This window comes from Dipodomys spectabilis, unplaced genomic scaffold, assembly GCF_019054845.1.
Source record: "Dipodomys spectabilis isolate Male_0828 unplaced genomic scaffold, ASM1905484v1 ptg000039l, whole genome shotgun sequence".
In the NCBI taxonomy this organism is placed as follows: domain Eukaryota; kingdom Metazoa; phylum Chordata; class Mammalia; order Rodentia; family Heteromyidae; genus Dipodomys; species Dipodomys spectabilis.
The window spans coordinates 9197120-9213018 of NW_024870716.1; the positions used below are offsets into that span (position 1 = coordinate 9197120).

A 15899-nucleotide genomic window follows, 5' to 3' on the forward strand; every position below is an offset into this window, starting at 1 on the left:
CACTAGGAAGTCAGAATAGATCCTTGGCTGGTAGGGTGCCAGCTGCAGAGCAGAGTGAGACAGACTCGGGTGGACAAAGGCGAGGAGCCAGGTAGCCCAAACCGGCCCACTGTGAGCGAGGAGGAAAAGGGGGTCAAAGTCCAAGCTTGCAGAGAGGACGCTAAGGCCACGAGGGCGGCACCGAGCGTCCACAAAGCCGGGCAGCAGCTGGTCAGCTCCCGGCCGGCTGCTTGGTGAACTCGCGTTTTGGAGATTTGGAAAGGTCTGCCTCTCTTCTAGGCATGGGCGGCTTCACCCTCAGCAGTCTGGAAGCAGGGAGCCCAGGGCTGGTGGCCCGGGGCGTGGGCAGCCTGCGGCCGCAGCGGTCCCTGCCCTCCCTCCCGGTGTCCTCCCTGTCCAGCTGCGCCTGGCAGTGCCCGGCGGGGCGTGGCCCGCTCCCTCGCCACAGGCTGGGGGCGGGCGCTGACGCAGTGCGGGGGGTGGTGGTGGAGGAAAGGGGGGGAACCGGGCCCAGGGCGCCCGGGGCGGGCCGGGCAGGGCAGGGCAGGGCAGGCCGGGCGCCCAGTCCTTCCCGCTGACCCTGGAGGCCGCGTCCCCACCGGAGGGGGGCAGGGCGCACTCAGCCGGCCTCCGGAGGCCACCGGCGCGGCCTGCGCGCTCCAGTCGCCACGTCCCCGCCCCTCAAGCCCGAGGGCGGCAGAGGGGAGGGGGAGGGAGGGGGAGGGAGGGGGCGGGCGGGGGAGGAGAGGGGGCGGGCTCCCGCGCGCCCGTCAATCACCTGCTCCAGCCGCGGCCTCGCCGCCGCCGCCCCCACCTTTCCATTCAGTCGCCCAACATGGCTGGAGCACGGCGGAGGTGAGCCGGCCGCCCTGCCGCGCAGCCCCGCACCCGGGCGGGGCGCCTCAGCGTCTAACTGCGGAGAGCGAGCGAGCGAGCGAGCGAGGCCCCGGGATCCGGCGCGGCTGCCAGCATGTGGGGCGCCCCGGATGAGAGCTCCGTGAGGGTGGCTGTCAGGTGAGGCGCGCGCGGGCGCGGGGGACGGCCCGCGGGGCCCGGTCCGCACCGCACCTCTGCGGGGGTAGAGACACCTGAGCGGGGTCCCGGCCGCGGTGCAGGCTGAGGCGGTCACCCGGTGCCCGCCTGCGCCCCCCCGGCCCCCGCCGCCCGCGGGCCCGGCGCGCGCGGAGGCCCGGCGCTGGGACCCCCGCCCCGGCCGCGCGGGCGTCTGCTGGGGGCCGGAGGTTGGCCCTGAGGCTCGGGGTCCTCCCCTCCCTCTCCTTCGCGGGGTGTCCCGGCTCCGCAGCCCGCGGGCCTGCGGGCCACAGTCACCTCAGGCAGGCTTGGCCTCCCCCTCCCCGGCGCCCGATCGCCTGGTTTGTTGGTTGTGCCTGGAGATGGAGCTGCGCCGGGCTGCGCGCTGTGCTTTTGATTATGGTTGTGTGTGTGTGTGTGTGTGTGAGACCTGTGGCCTCCCCTCCCTGGCAAAGCGGAGACAAAGCGTGACGCTGTCCGCGCTGGCTGTCGCGGCCCCACCGCGCACCCACTCTGGTTCTTTCCACCCCCCGCCCGCGCCTTCCAGGGCCTCGGGGTGCGCACCCGGGGTGGGGGTGGGGGTGCAGGAGACACGACTGGCGACACAGCCTCTCAAGGGTGCAAAGAGAGGGACTTCAGGACAGAAATTGCCCCCGGGGATAGATGTGGAACCCCCCAGGGTCCCGTGGGCACGGAGGGGGGCGGGAGCGGGGCGCATCCCGAGTGGGCAGCCGAGTGGATACAACCTGTCGGTGACATCCGGGGTGGTGTGTGTGTGTAGGGGGGGGGGCGATTGAAACATTAGCGTTGTATAAGCTGGGCACGAGTCGGCAGTGTCATGTCGATGATTTGGTTTGATTCATACCAAGAAGGAAAACTCTTGACAGTTGGGTCATGGAAAAAAAAAATTGCAACATCATCAGACTGTTTTTAAAAAATTAATGAAGCATTCATCGTAGGGCCACAGCGCGTGGCTTTCCCTGCTCTGAGAGCCCTCTGTCAATTCATTTCTCTTTATTCAGTAGCTTGAAAGATGACACAAATAATCTGCTCCTTTCCCCTCCCCCCAACTTCCCCAGACATCCACAGTTGTGAGAGAGAGAAAAAGTCTTCCACTCTGGTGGTTTATTCTGGAAAGGGGTTTTGAAAATCATGTCATGCGAGCATTTCTATACTATTTATATTGACGACAAATCTTGATGAGGGATAGAAATAGTAATTTTATATACATGGTATCTTTTTTTCAGTCGTGGGGCCTCAACTCTGGGCCTGGGCGCTGTCCCTCACTGAGCTGTTCAGCTCAAGGCCAGCCGTCTTCCTGCTTTTTCTGCTTATGTGGTGCATGCAAGGCAAGCACTCTACCACTGAGCCACCTTCCCAGCCCTAGACATGGTATCTTCAATCAACTTAAACAAGAGAATGAATTCAAAAGCTTAAAAATCTTTGCTATATTTTAATATTTTACAGAGGAGGAAACAATCATCGGTAGAGGCGACAGTTTTATGACTGTTTAGAAAGGCCTGTTATAAAGCTTTAAAGTTCTAATTCAGCCCCTTTGGTTACTCAGGGGCTATGTATGCATTGTTAGAAAAGCTCCCCCCTCTCCTTCATTGATACTACCTTCCTTTTGGCTATATGAATTAATAAGTGTAAAGGCAAGGGAAGGGGAAAGAAAAGCCAGGAAGCCCAGGAAGACAGTCTTATTTAGCAGAATCTATCATGGAAGGTAAGGAAAGAACATAGAATAATAATATAAACGGAAATGGTATTTATGATAATTTTCTTTTGGGATTTGTATGCGTGCATTCTTTAGAATATACTAGAACATTGTGGGGACCATTATGTTTGACACTGCTCCCAATTGATGTGAACAGTCCTGGACCACCCTGAAATGATAGTAACAGATAAATCATTTTATATTTGGCTTTGATATGATGTGAGGACTTTTTAGGTGGATCTGGGTGAGTCTGATTTTGGAGGGGAAAGGGTTTATACACATAGTAACAGAACTTAGCAATCCACATGATTAAGATTTCATTTGGCAAAATTTCTGATTTTTTCTTTTTTAATGAAATACATTGTTCTCTGGTCTGAACAGAAATATCCCTTAAACTTTACTCAGGATAGAAATGCCTTAGTTATTTTAAACTCCTTGAATATTTACTTATCTATTTATTTAGTGCCAGTACTGGGGCCTGGTTGCTCTCTCTTAGTTTTTTAGCTCAAGTCTGGTGTTCTACCACTTTTGCCACACCTCCATTTCCAGCTTTTTGGTGATTAATTGGAGATAAAAATCTCACAGACTTTCCTGCCCTGTCTGGCTTCAAACTGCTATCCTTGGATTTCAGTCTCCTAAGTAGCTATGATTACAGATGTGAACTTCCAGCACCTGGCTTGAACATTCCTTTTCAACAAATATTTCTTGAGTATATATCTTTATTATTCTGATTTCTGCATTTAAAATAGTAAAATATGCTGCACATATGCCATATATCAGAGTCAGGACTGACTATTAAGATGTTTTATGTCATGTAAACATTTGAGTAACTGCTTACAATAATTTATGACTTAGATCCTGTTGTGTTTGTTGGCCCTCTTACTGAAGGGGCACAAAAGGACTGGCTGCCCAAAGTTAAACGGGATAGCTATGGTAGAAGCAGAGTTCTAACTCAGACAGCTTGAGTTAACAGCACAAGTTCTTAACCATTAACTGTGTATAGGCAAGAGGCAAGAACATGCTTTGCAAAGTGTGAGTTAGCTTAAGGTCAGCTGCTTCTTCCTGTTACAAAACTATTTCCATGACAAGGGAGTGATTTTTGACAAGTCATTCATTCATGTCTTGACATTGCTAGAAGAAAAGACAGAGCTAAGAAAGAGAAGCCTGAACTTAAATCAACTAAAGATGTCCTTAGAAATCTTTCCATGTCCTCCAATCTGACTCTCCAAGTTATGACAGGCTTTTACACGATACAGAAATTAATATCAATGGGGTGCTGATAGCATATGCCTGAAATCCTAACTACTGAGTAAGTTGAAATCTGAGGATCATGGTTCAAAGTCGGCCTGGGTAGGAAAGTCTGAGACTCTTATATCTCCAATTAACCACCAAAAAAAGGAGAAAATGGAGGTGTGGCTAAGAACACTTAGCCTTGAGCAAAAAAGCTCAGGTAAGCACCTAGGCTGAGCATGCGCACATGCATACACACACACACACACACACACACACACACACACACAAACAAGTAAGAAAAGGAAAAAGAAAGAAAAAAGAAATCAATATGAAGGGCTAGCAATACATGCCTAGCAAGTATTAAGGCCCTGAGTTCAAAACCCCAGTACTACCACAGACACAACTAAACCAATAATAAATCAATAGAAAATGCCATTTTTACACACAAAATCAACAGAAACTTTTAACCTGCCTTTCCTTCTCAGTGAATATTGGAGTCATTTTATTAACAAATCCACTCATTCTAGTGATTATGGAGTAACAGATACTAGCATTGACTCCATTCAGGTAAACTTGCAAAGCTACCTGGTGCTTGTGTTTTATTAGAGACTTATAAATATGATAAAACCTATGACTGTTATTTCTCTCAAAATAATGATACTTATGTGTCAGGAAAAGATATTGAACAGAAAGTTTCTCATTTAGGAAAAATTTTTTAATGTGCTTTCTAAAGGTGCTCTTTGGTATAGTATATTTGAGGTATGTTATCTTTCATTGAAGTAGATGGGTTCAGAAGATGGAATTGCTGTCCAACCCCCATATGGCTATTAAATACCTGAAATATAAGTAGTTCTATTTTGGAACTGATTTTTAAATTTAATTTTAGTTAAATTTAAAATGTAGTCCTTGATTTGCCTATTGGAAACAAGTATTCTTAGAACAACTTGGTTATCTAGATCTACCTTTTCAACTGGAATGCTCATGAAATCTAAATACTGACAATGCATTTCATATAGAAATTTGTGTTGCTAGGCACTGGTGGCTCATGCCTGTAAGTCTAGCCACTTAGAAGGCTGAGATCTGACGATTGTGATTCCATGCCAGCTGGTCAGGAAAAGTCCATGAGACTTTTATCTTCTATTAACCAACAAAAAGATGAAAGTGGAACTATGGCTCACGTGGTAGAGCACCAGCCTTGAGGAGAAAAGCTAAGGAACAGTACCCAGGCCCTGAGTTCAAGCCCCAGTGTCAGCACCCACACAAACTTTGATCCACATACAGTGACTGAATACTTTGAATTTTAAGTACCCAGTCTGAAAAAAAATGAATGTAATCATTATGGTAATCTTTATATTGATTACATGTTGAAATGCTATTTTGATTATACCAAGTTAAGCATTAGAATGAATTTTATCAATTTGTTCTTCAGAAATGTGGTTAAGTTGGGCTCAGCAGCTCATGCTTATATCCTGGCTACTTGGGAAGCTGAGATTTGTAGAGTCATGAGTTGAGGCCAATGGGAGCAAAGAGTTTGTGAACTTTCCCAATATCAACATAATAATAATAATAATAATAGTAATAATAAAAGCTGGCACAATAGTGTGCACCTGTCATCCCAGTTGTACAGAAAGCGTAAATAGGAGGTTCATGATCCAGGCTGTCCCAGAACAAAAGTGAGACCCTATTAAAAAAAATACTAATGAAAGCAAAAAGGGTTTAAAGGTGTGCCTGCCTAACAAGCACAAGGCCCTGAGTTTAAACCCTGATACTATCAAAAAATTAGTTTCTGGAAACTTTAAACATAAACATATATAGTTTGAACACATATAGTTTGCATTTCATATATGTTGGTGAGTACTTCTTTATAACATAGTATAAAATAAAAAGTTACCAGGCACTGGTGGCTCATATCTGTAATTCTAGCTATTCTGAGGTTGAGACTTGGTTCATAATCAGCCTGGGCAGATATTTGAGAGATTCCATTCCCAATTAACTAGCAAAAAGCTTGGCTAGAGGTTTGGCTCAAGTAGTAGACTGTCAATTGAGCAAGCAAGCCAAATGAGCTTGAGGCCCTGACTTCGAGGCCCTGACTTCAAGCCCCGGTACTGTCACAAATAAAACTGTTGACAGGCATGTAAAGACTTAAACTAAGCATACCCTGAGGGCACAGAAATACCAAATATTGGTATTTGCTTTTACAGTGGTTAGACATATACGCACATACACATAGACACACACAGACACACAGACAGACAGACAGACACACAATGTAGTTTAACAGCAATATTTTTTTTCTTCAAGGTGTATTGGGATACACCGGTATTGATCAGTTTTTGAAGCAAGCCCATGCAGAAAAGTTTGAGATTCCATCTCAAAAAAGAACAACTAGAAAAAGTAGGTTAGAATGCCAGCCTAGCAAGTAAGCCAAGTGAGTGCCTGAACCTAGAGTTCAAGTCCTGGTATTAGCAAAAAAAAAGGATTAGAACTGAAACTCAAATTTTTGATTTCTGTTTCTATGTTTTTTTTTTTTTTTGGGTCCAGTCGTGGGGCCTGAACTCTTGGCCTGGGTGCTGTCCCTCAGCTCTTCAGCTCAAGGCTAGCACTCTACCACTAGAGCCACAGCTTCACTTCTGACTTTATCTGCCTATGTGGTGCTGAGGAATCCAACCCAGGGCCTCATGCATGCAAGGCAAGCACTCCACCATTGAGCTACCTTCCCAGCCCAGTCCCTTCTCTTTTATTCTAAGCCAAACACAAATGCATATGAGCATGCATAGATAGATAGATAGATAGGTTCCAAACATGGTATTTTATTTAAATATATATATATATATATATATATATATATATAAAATGTTCCCCTAATGCATAGACTTTGGAGCCCAATTTTTGCATGAAATATACTGTGTAATAAATATTAAATTGTTTCAAATAATTTATTTCAAATATATATCTGTGTCTCAGAAAGATACTTACTAATTGAAATTAATGTAATATCTTTAAATACTTGGAAGCATGTTTAAGAACATAGAAACAGGGCTGGGAAGGTGGCTCAGTGGTAGAGCGCTCGCCTTGCATGCTTAAGGCCCTGGGTTCGATTCCTCAGCACCACATAAGCAGGAAAAAAAAAAAGCGGAAGTGGCGCTGTGGCTCAAGTGGTAGAGTGCTAGCCTTGAGCTGAAGAGCTGAGGGACAGAGCCCAGGCCCAGAGTTCAGGCCCCACTATTGACAAAACAACAGCAACAACAAAACAAAAAACAAAAAAAAGAGAGGGACTAAAGAACAAGACAAAAATATGGAATTATTGAATGCCTAAAACATGTTGATTCTTCTTTTTCAGATATGGTTTAAGAAGTTTAAAAAGTGTAGTGAACCTGTTGGGTGCTATTGGCTCACATGTGTAATCCTAGCTACTCAGGAGGCTGAAATTTGAGGAGTGAAGTTTGAAGCCAGCCCTAGGCAGGAAAGCCATGAGACTCATACCTGCAATTGACCACCAAAAAGCCAGAAGTGGAGCTGTGGCTTGAGTGGGACAGTTCCAGGCTTGAGTAGAAAAAGCTAAGCAAAAGTCCTAAGCCTGGAGTTCAAATTTTAGTCGACCTGTTTGTAATTTGTGGCACTGGATGGCTTTTCCTGTTTCTTGTTTATTATTTCCCCTTGAGCTTTAGCCATCCTACCTGCTAATTGATTAATATTTTGAAGCATAATTATGGGGTAGTGAACGGTGCACTAGAAAATCCAGTTTAGTGAAGCCAGGAAAGCAGAAATTAGCCTGGCAGTTAATACCATCATCTGTACAATCCTTTAAGTTCTCATCCATTTATCCTTGAAGAAGCTGACTGAGAATCCTGATTATTATTGATGTTCCCTCTTTCCCCTCCCCCAACAACATGTTGAAACTCACCTGTGAGACCTTGGCTTAAAAATAGCTGTTTTGTGTCAAAAATTATGGATGATCTGATATCATCTGATTTTTAGATCTGGAAGGAAAACACTTCAGTCAAAACCTGTATGCCAGATAAAAGTATATGCATACCTTGTATAATTAGGACAGTTCTAGTGAAGGAAAACATTTTTGTTGTTGTTCTCTTTAACATTTCCTCTGGAAAGGGGATTTGTGAATTCTGTTGTTTTGTTTGTTTTCCCAGTGTGTTAACTGTTTAATCTTCTCGGAGTGCTAGCATAGTTTTCCTATGGCTCAGGCTTTATGTGAAGCAAATGACAGCCAACTAGTGGAACAATTTTCACAACACTAGGATTATTATGAGGTCTTTTTGAATGTTTAAGAATTATATTTGAATGCCGGGCACTGGTGGCTCACGCCTGTAATCCTAGCTACTCAGTAGGAGGCTGAGATCTGAGGATCGAGGTTCAAAGCCAGCCTGGGCAGGAGAGACCGTGAGACTCCTATCTCCAATAAACCACCAGAAAACCGGAAGTGGCGCTGTAGCTCAAGTGGTAGAGCGCTCGCCTTGAGCTGAAGAGCTGAGGGACAGCGCCCAGGCCCAGAGTTCAAGCCCCACGACCGACCAAAAAAAAAAAAAAGAATTATATTTGAGGGCTGGGAAGGTGGCTCAGTGGTTGAGCGCTTGCCTTGCATGCATGAGGCCCTGGGTTCGATTCCTCAGCACCACATAAGCAAAAAGAAAAAAGCTGGAAGTGGCGCTGTGGCTCAAGTGGTAGAGCACTAGCCTTGAGCTGAAGAGCTGAGGGACAGCGCTGAGGCTCAGAGATCAGGCCCCACGACTAGACCCCCCCTCCAAAAAAAAAAAAAAAAAAAGAATTATATTTGAGCCTACTGCTAGTGCTACTCAGGAGTTGAGATCTAAGGATTGAGGATTGAAGCCAGCTTGGGCTGGAAACTCTTGGAGAGTTTCATCTCCAGTTAACCACTTCCAGCATTTTGGTAGTTAATTAGGGATAAGGGATTTTTCTGCTTAGGCCAGCTTGGAACCATGAACCTTCTATGTCAGCCTTTTAAGTAACTAGGGTAACAGGTGTTGTACAACTGGCTTACTTAATGCTTTTTCTTTTTTTTTTTTTTAAAGGGAGCACAAATGTATTGATCGTATCATAATAGTGTAACATTTGAAGCCTGTTGGGGTTGTTGATATAAAACAAATAGCTAAATGTGCAGACTAGACCAATGAACTCTCAGGATCAGCTTTGGGATCAGCTTTCATAGGACCATGCTTTTCCATCTGTTCCTTTAGCATAAGAAAGGAACTAAGGGGGTTGGAGGTCCCTCAGGTGGTAGATGCCTGCTAATGTGCAAAAAGTGTCCAGTAGTGAGTTCTAATCCTGGGCTCAGATAGGAAAAAAAAAAAAAGGGAAACAAGGAAAATGTCATATGTCCCTGTGTATAAATGAGGATCATGGACTCACTGACAGGCCAGGAAACCGAAGACACAGCAGATCTCAGGCCTTATTCTTTGTTTCTCTTAGTAAGTTGTAAGATTTCTTCTTTTTCTTGTCTTTTGGAGCTCTGCTAGGGTTAGAACTCAGGCCCTTACATTTTTAAGGAAGTACTCTAATGCTTAAGACACACCTTCAGCCCAGCTTGCTTTTAGTTTGTTTTTCAGATAATACCTTGGGTTTTGGCCTAGGGCTAATCTAGCCCTTCTATCTCAGACTTCGATGTACCTAAGATTACAGACAGAGTCTTGCTTTTTATCTGAACTGTCCTGGAGCCTCGATCCTCCTGTTCTCTGCCTTCTGTGTGGTTGAATTACAGATGTGTACTGCCATTCCTAGCCTCAAGATTTTAGTTTGTGAAATTAGATTTAACTTTATTGTCAACTTTGGAGAACTATGTCTGTTACACGATAGTATTATCAGTTTCTGAATATGATGAAGGAATAATAATAATAATACAATAGTAATTATTCTTTTATGCCTATCCAATACCTTGAACTCAGGGTCTGGTTGCTGTCTCTGAGCTTTTTTGTTCAAGGGTAATGCTTTATCCCTTTGAGCCACAGCCCATTTCCAGTTTTTTTTGCTGGTTATTTGGACATAAGAGTCTCATGGACTTTGCTGCCTAGGTTGACTTTGAACCAAGATCATATCTGAGCCTCCTGAGTACTTAGGATTACAGTTATGAGCCACTGGTGCCTGATAGGAATTGTATTTTGTAGAGTAGATGTTCTTTGTCATATCTACAAAGTCAGTTAGGAGTTGTTCTCTTTTGATGTTTTGGGATAAAGTGCTTTATATGTCTAGTTGGTCTAATTGGTTTATTCCTTATTGACATTCTGTATTACTTTATTGAGTTTTTATATATGATTGAAAGAAGCTTAGTGAATTCTTCAATTATTTTCTACATAATTCTTTTTTATTTTTTGTCAGTCATAGGCCTGAACTCTGGGCCTGGGCGCTGTCCCTCAACAATTCAGCTCAAGGCTAGTGCTCAACCACTTGAGCTATAGCACCACTTCCAGCTTTTTCTGCTTATGTCTTGCTGAGGGCTTCATGCGTGCAAGGCAAGCACTCTACCACTGAGCCACCTTCCCAGCCCCTTCTACATAATTCGTTTTGTTGTTGTTGGTCGTAGAGCCTGAACTCTGGGCCTGGGCGCTGTCCCTCAGCTATCCAGCTCAAGCACTCTACCACTTGAGCCACAGCACCACTTCTGGCTTTTCCTGCTTATGTGGTTCTGAGGAATTGAACCCAGGGCCTCATGCATGCAAGGCAAGCACTCTACCACTGAGCCACCTTCCTAGCCCCCACTTTTTTTTAAAGGAATTTTCTTGGAGGGATTAAAAAGAAATTTTCAGCAAGCAGGAATACAGAGCTATCCAGTTAGTGATTATGATGTTATGTATGGATTATGTGTCCTTTGTCTTGTATATAAGTTTATCTGATTTGGGAAGGGAAAGGGAATCACAGAAATGGTGGGATAAAGAGTGAATGAAGGTAACCAGGATACTCACTAGACACACTGTTGGAAATGAACTTTACAACTTGGGAGAGAAGGGTGTGTATGGGGAATGGTAGAAAATGAAGGAAAGGGTAACGCCACTTAAAAAGAAATGTACTCATTACCTTACTTATGTAACTGTAACCCCTCTGGATATCACCTTTACAATAAAATTTAAGTTAAAAAAAGAAAACAAAACTCACTTATTCAAACATAAATAAATAAAAATAAAAAACTAAAAACAAATCCATACCAGTTGAAAACCTGTATGGGAAAAGAATTTAAATGGTGGCTTTTACTAAATTAGAATAGGAGAAATGTGGTATGGTTACAGTATGTGACTTACATATTTATAACAAGAAGAAAACTGGGAGTAGGAAGGATAAAGTTTGGGGAACTATTTATGTACATTGTTGTATAACTCATAGTGATGAAAATAAGAAACACTCAGAAAGCCAAGGGTCAGAGTTAAGTACCTTCAAAGTACCTTGCAAGCTCATGTTATAGGTTCCACATCAGAGAATGACTAATCCAGTCTCTTGAGTCTAGACTATACCTGACATGCCCATGATTGATCATATTGAATTTAATTTTCAACAATATTACCAAATACGTTTGTGTAGAAACCATTTTCCAAGTGGTAACAGATATCAAAAACAGTGACAACAGGGAATAAACCAAAGGGGGAACAAAAAAGAAAGATAAAGAAATAATGGCAAATAGTACACTAGAAAAACCACTTGTTTCCATTTCTTGGAGTTTATTTCAATAAGCATCATTTTATATGGTCTTATACACATAACTATTCAGCCATTGTGATCCTCTGTTAAGAATATCCTAGACATGCCGGGCGCTGGTGGCTCACACCTGTAATCCTAGCTACTCAGGAGGCTGAGATCTGAGGATCACGGTTCAAAGCCAGCCCGGGCAGGAGAGACCGTGAGACTCCTATCTCCAATAAACCACCAGAAAACCGGAAGTGGCACTGTGGCTCAAGTGGTAGAGCGCTCGCCTTGAGCTGAAGAGCTGAGGGACAGCGCCCAGGCCCAGAGTTCAAGTTCCACGACCGACAAAAAAAAAAAAAAAAGAATATCCTAGACATATTCTAGTTATTACAAATGAGGTAGACCATGTAGCCTTATGTTTCTTTGCTATGGCCTTTAGTATTTTTGTAAAATCACTACCAACACAGCTGGGTGCTGGTGGCTCAAGCCTATGATCCTAGCAAATCAGGAGGCTGAGAACTGAGAATAGTGGTTTGATGCCAGCCAGGCAGGAAAATTCATGAAACTCTTTTTTTCTAATTAACCAACAAAAAAACCAGAAATGGAGCTGTGGCTCAAGTGGTAGAGTGCCATCCTTGAGCTTAAAAGCCAAGTGAAAGTGTGAGGCCCTGAGTTCTGGCACACATACACACACCCCCCACATACACACAATAGACACACACACACACATGAACACACCACACACACCCCATACTGCCATATGCTTGCTATACTTGGTGATATACTACTTTCTACTAATTTCACCTAATATAAGAGGCTGGAGACTTAAAATGGATAATAAGACTTCCTCCTAAATTGGCTGTCATTTGATTTCTGGAACCATTGCTAGCGAATACTTTTGCAGTAGGTTAAAGATTACTCTAAGAAGTAAATTGAATAACTGGACCAGAAGCAACAATGATACATTCACAACACATTTACCTTTTTTGTACCCTTTCTTTGGTATCTAGAGCTGATGGGGCGCGGCACCTGTAATACTCATTGGCAGAGCTGAGGGCATTAAAAAAAATGATACTTAGATGCAGGGAATATGTTGTACAAGCCTAATTCATGGATCTTCAAAATCAGTTTTTAATTTCATAAGGAAGTTACTCTTATTCAGTTTTTGTTCTATTATTGAAATAACATAATCTCATTAGGAAAGAATCAGAACAAATGAGGAAAACAGCTAGTCATGATTCACTTCCCTGATAATTACAATTAGAATTTTGGTATATTTCTTTTCAGTCTGTTTTTATGTGTTCGGCTATGCTTTTTGTTTTTCGTTCTTGTTTCTTTCTCTCTCTCTCCTTCCTTCCTTCTCTTTTTTTATTCTTTTGTGGTGGTACTCTTGGACTTGAACTCAGGGCCTCACGTTCTCTTTTAGCTTTTTTTCCTCAGTGTTGGCACCTACTACTTGAACCACATCTCTACTTCTGGGTTTTTGCTGGTTAATTGGAGATAAGGGTCTCTACCACTTGAGCCTCACCTTCACTTTCATCTTCTCAATGGTTAATTAGGGATAAGAATCTCATGGAGTTTCCTGCTTGGGATGGCTTTGAACTGAGATTCTCAGCCTAGGATTGCAGGCCTGAGACACTGCAGCCTGGCTCTGTGACATTTTTGAATATCTATTTAGGCATTTTGATGCTTCTGAATTTTAATTTGCCAGTATATCCTGAGTTTGGCAACAAATTCTATTAGTCTCAATTATATTATTAACCTGTTTTGTTACATAAGCATAATTGGACCTCTCTTACTTTTGTAGCAGATTCAGTTCTTGTCTTTAAGTATAGAAGTTCTTTAATTGTGGTTCTTAATGTTGTATGAACTTTCTATAGCTCTTAATTTTTCATTCCCCCCCCTCCAGGACTTTTTTATCTTTTTTTTTTTTTTAATTGTGAAAATACCGTACAGAGGGGTTACAATTACATGGGCAAGGTAATGAGTACACTTCTTATCAAACATTGATGCCACCTCCTTTGTTTCCCCTTCTCATCCCTTCCCATCTCTCCTCCCCCCCTTAATTTTTCATTTATCTTTTACGATTACCACTCGACATAGGCTAGATAACTCAAGGACATTTAATAATTTGCTTTTTTTTTTTTTTTGTCGGTTGTGGAGCCTGAACTCTGGGCCTGGGCACTGTCCCTCAGCTCTTCAGCTCCAGGCTAGCACTCTACCACTTGAGCCACAGCACCGCTTCTGGCTTTTTCTGCTTATGTGGTACTGAGGAATTAAATCCAGGGCCTCATGCATGCAAGGCAAGCACTCTACCACTGAGCCACCTTCCCAGCCCAGACTTTGCATTTTTAAATTTGAGCATTTTTGGACACCAGTTTTGTTGTCTGATTTTCCTATCTTTCAATATTAGAATGCCATTTTGTTGTATTAAAAAATAAGATAATGAGATTATATATATTATTGGGGTTTGAACTCAGGACTTTATACTTGCTAGAATTTACTCTACCATTTGAACCATGCCTCCAGCCTTTTTTTACTTTATTTATTTTTGTTTTTGTTGGTCGTGGGGCTTGAACTCTGGACCTGGACCCTGTCCCTGAGCTCTTCAGCTCAAAGCTAGCGCTCTACCACTTGAGCCACAGTGCCACTTCCACTTTTCTGTTGGTTAATTGGGGATAAGAGTCTCACCAACTTTCCTGCCTGGGTTGGCTTTGGACCATGATCTTCAGATCTTAGCCTCCTGAGTAGCTAGGATTATAAGCCTGAGCCACCGGTGCCCAGCTCAATACCAGTACTTAATGCTGATGAAAAACATCTCCAGCCATGTACTGTTTCAGAGTTTTCAAGTCTTTCATCTAGTCATCATGAATGAAATGCTGTACTCATGTGTCTATAGGAGCTCAATGAATATTGAAAAGCTACATGGGCCAAATAAATGGAAATAACATTGTATATTTGTTGTGAGAATTAAAAACGTTGAAAATAAATTAAAGTTCTTGCACTTTGGTGCTTAGTAAGTGTTTTAAAGATGATAATTATGGCTATAAATTTTTTCCTGGATATTTATTTTCCATGCTGGTCCTAGGGCTTGAGCTTATTAGAGCCTGGACACTGTCCCTGAGCTTTTTTGCTCAAGGCTAGCACTCTACCATTTGAGCCAAAGCTCCACTTTCCATTTTTCAAGTTGTTAATTAGAGATGAGTCTTACGGGCTCTTCTGTCTGGCTTGAATTCAAGCTGTAATCCTTAGGTCTCAGCCTCCTAGCTAGTATGACAAGTATGAGCCACTGGCTCCCAGGCCTTTATTTACTTAATTTAAAATTATATTTTCATTATCTTCAAGAAGTTGTACAAAGGCATTATCATTCAACATGTCATTTTATGAGTACAGTGCATCTTGATTGATATCACCCCTATTACTATCATTTTTGTTATTACCCTTTTTTTTTCCTTTAGCAGAAGAAGAAAATTAAAAGTTAAAAAAGTATTAAAGTGTTTATTCAGTGATCCTGAACTCTGATATGAGAACACAGGCTAAAACAACAACAGTCTGGAGTAAATTTCTCCCCATCTTATACTTCATACTCCTTCACCAACTTTCTACTTAGGGGAATCTAGATAATTGGTCTTCAGAATAACCATTACCTATAGCATTTTCTCTCTCTCTCTCCTTCCCTCCTTCCCTTCCATCTTTCCTTCCTTTTTTTTTTTTTTGTGGTAGTACTGAGATTTGAACTGAGTTCCATGCAATCTTGCTTAGTTCCTTCTGCTTAAGTTTGGCTCTCTACCACTTGAGCCACAATACCACTTCTGGCTTTTTCCTGATTAATTGGAAATGGAGTCTTTGAGAACTTTCTGCCTGGGGTTGGCTTCAAAGTTTCATCTTCCAGGTTTCAGCCTACTAAGGAGGTAGGATTACAAGTGTGAGCCAACTGTACACAGCTTTGATTGCCATTTGAAAATAGAAATTTTCTGAAGGTTGCCTAATAACATTAATATAAAAATGGTTCTCTTGGCTTCTATTATGACTTTACAATAAAGGTGTAGTAATAGTTTGGCATTTTAGTCTGTCATGGGGCCAAACTCAGGGTCTGGGTGCTGCTGTCCCTGAGCTCTTTTGCTCAAGGCTAGTGCTCTGCCACTAAGTCACAGTGTCACTTCCGGTTTTCTGGTGGTTAATTGGAGATAAGAGTCTCGGAGACTTTCCTGCCTGGGCTGGTTTTGAACTGTGATCCTCAGATCTCAGCCTCCTCAGCCAGTGCCTGGCTGGT

At 43.1% G+C, this 15899-nt stretch overlaps 1 protein-coding gene across 4 annotated transcripts in view; it reads left to right on the top strand.

The window, feature by feature from the left end:
* Window positions 1-812: 812 nt before the first annotated feature.
* Window positions 813-15899, top strand: part of Kif21a (kinesin family member 21A) — a 145851-nt gene continuing 130764 nt past the window's right edge. For 3 of the 4 annotated variants that reach the window (XM_042677567.1, XM_042677568.1, XM_042677569.1), the window contains exon 1: window positions 814-1014. In XM_042677567.1, coding sequence (XP_042533501.1) covers window positions 971-1014 — 44 coding nt within the window. In that variant the 5' untranslated portion in view covers window positions 814-970. Of the gene's footprint in view, window positions 1015-15899 lie in introns of all 4 variants that reach the window. The other variant, XM_042677566.1, reaches the window with a different exon arrangement.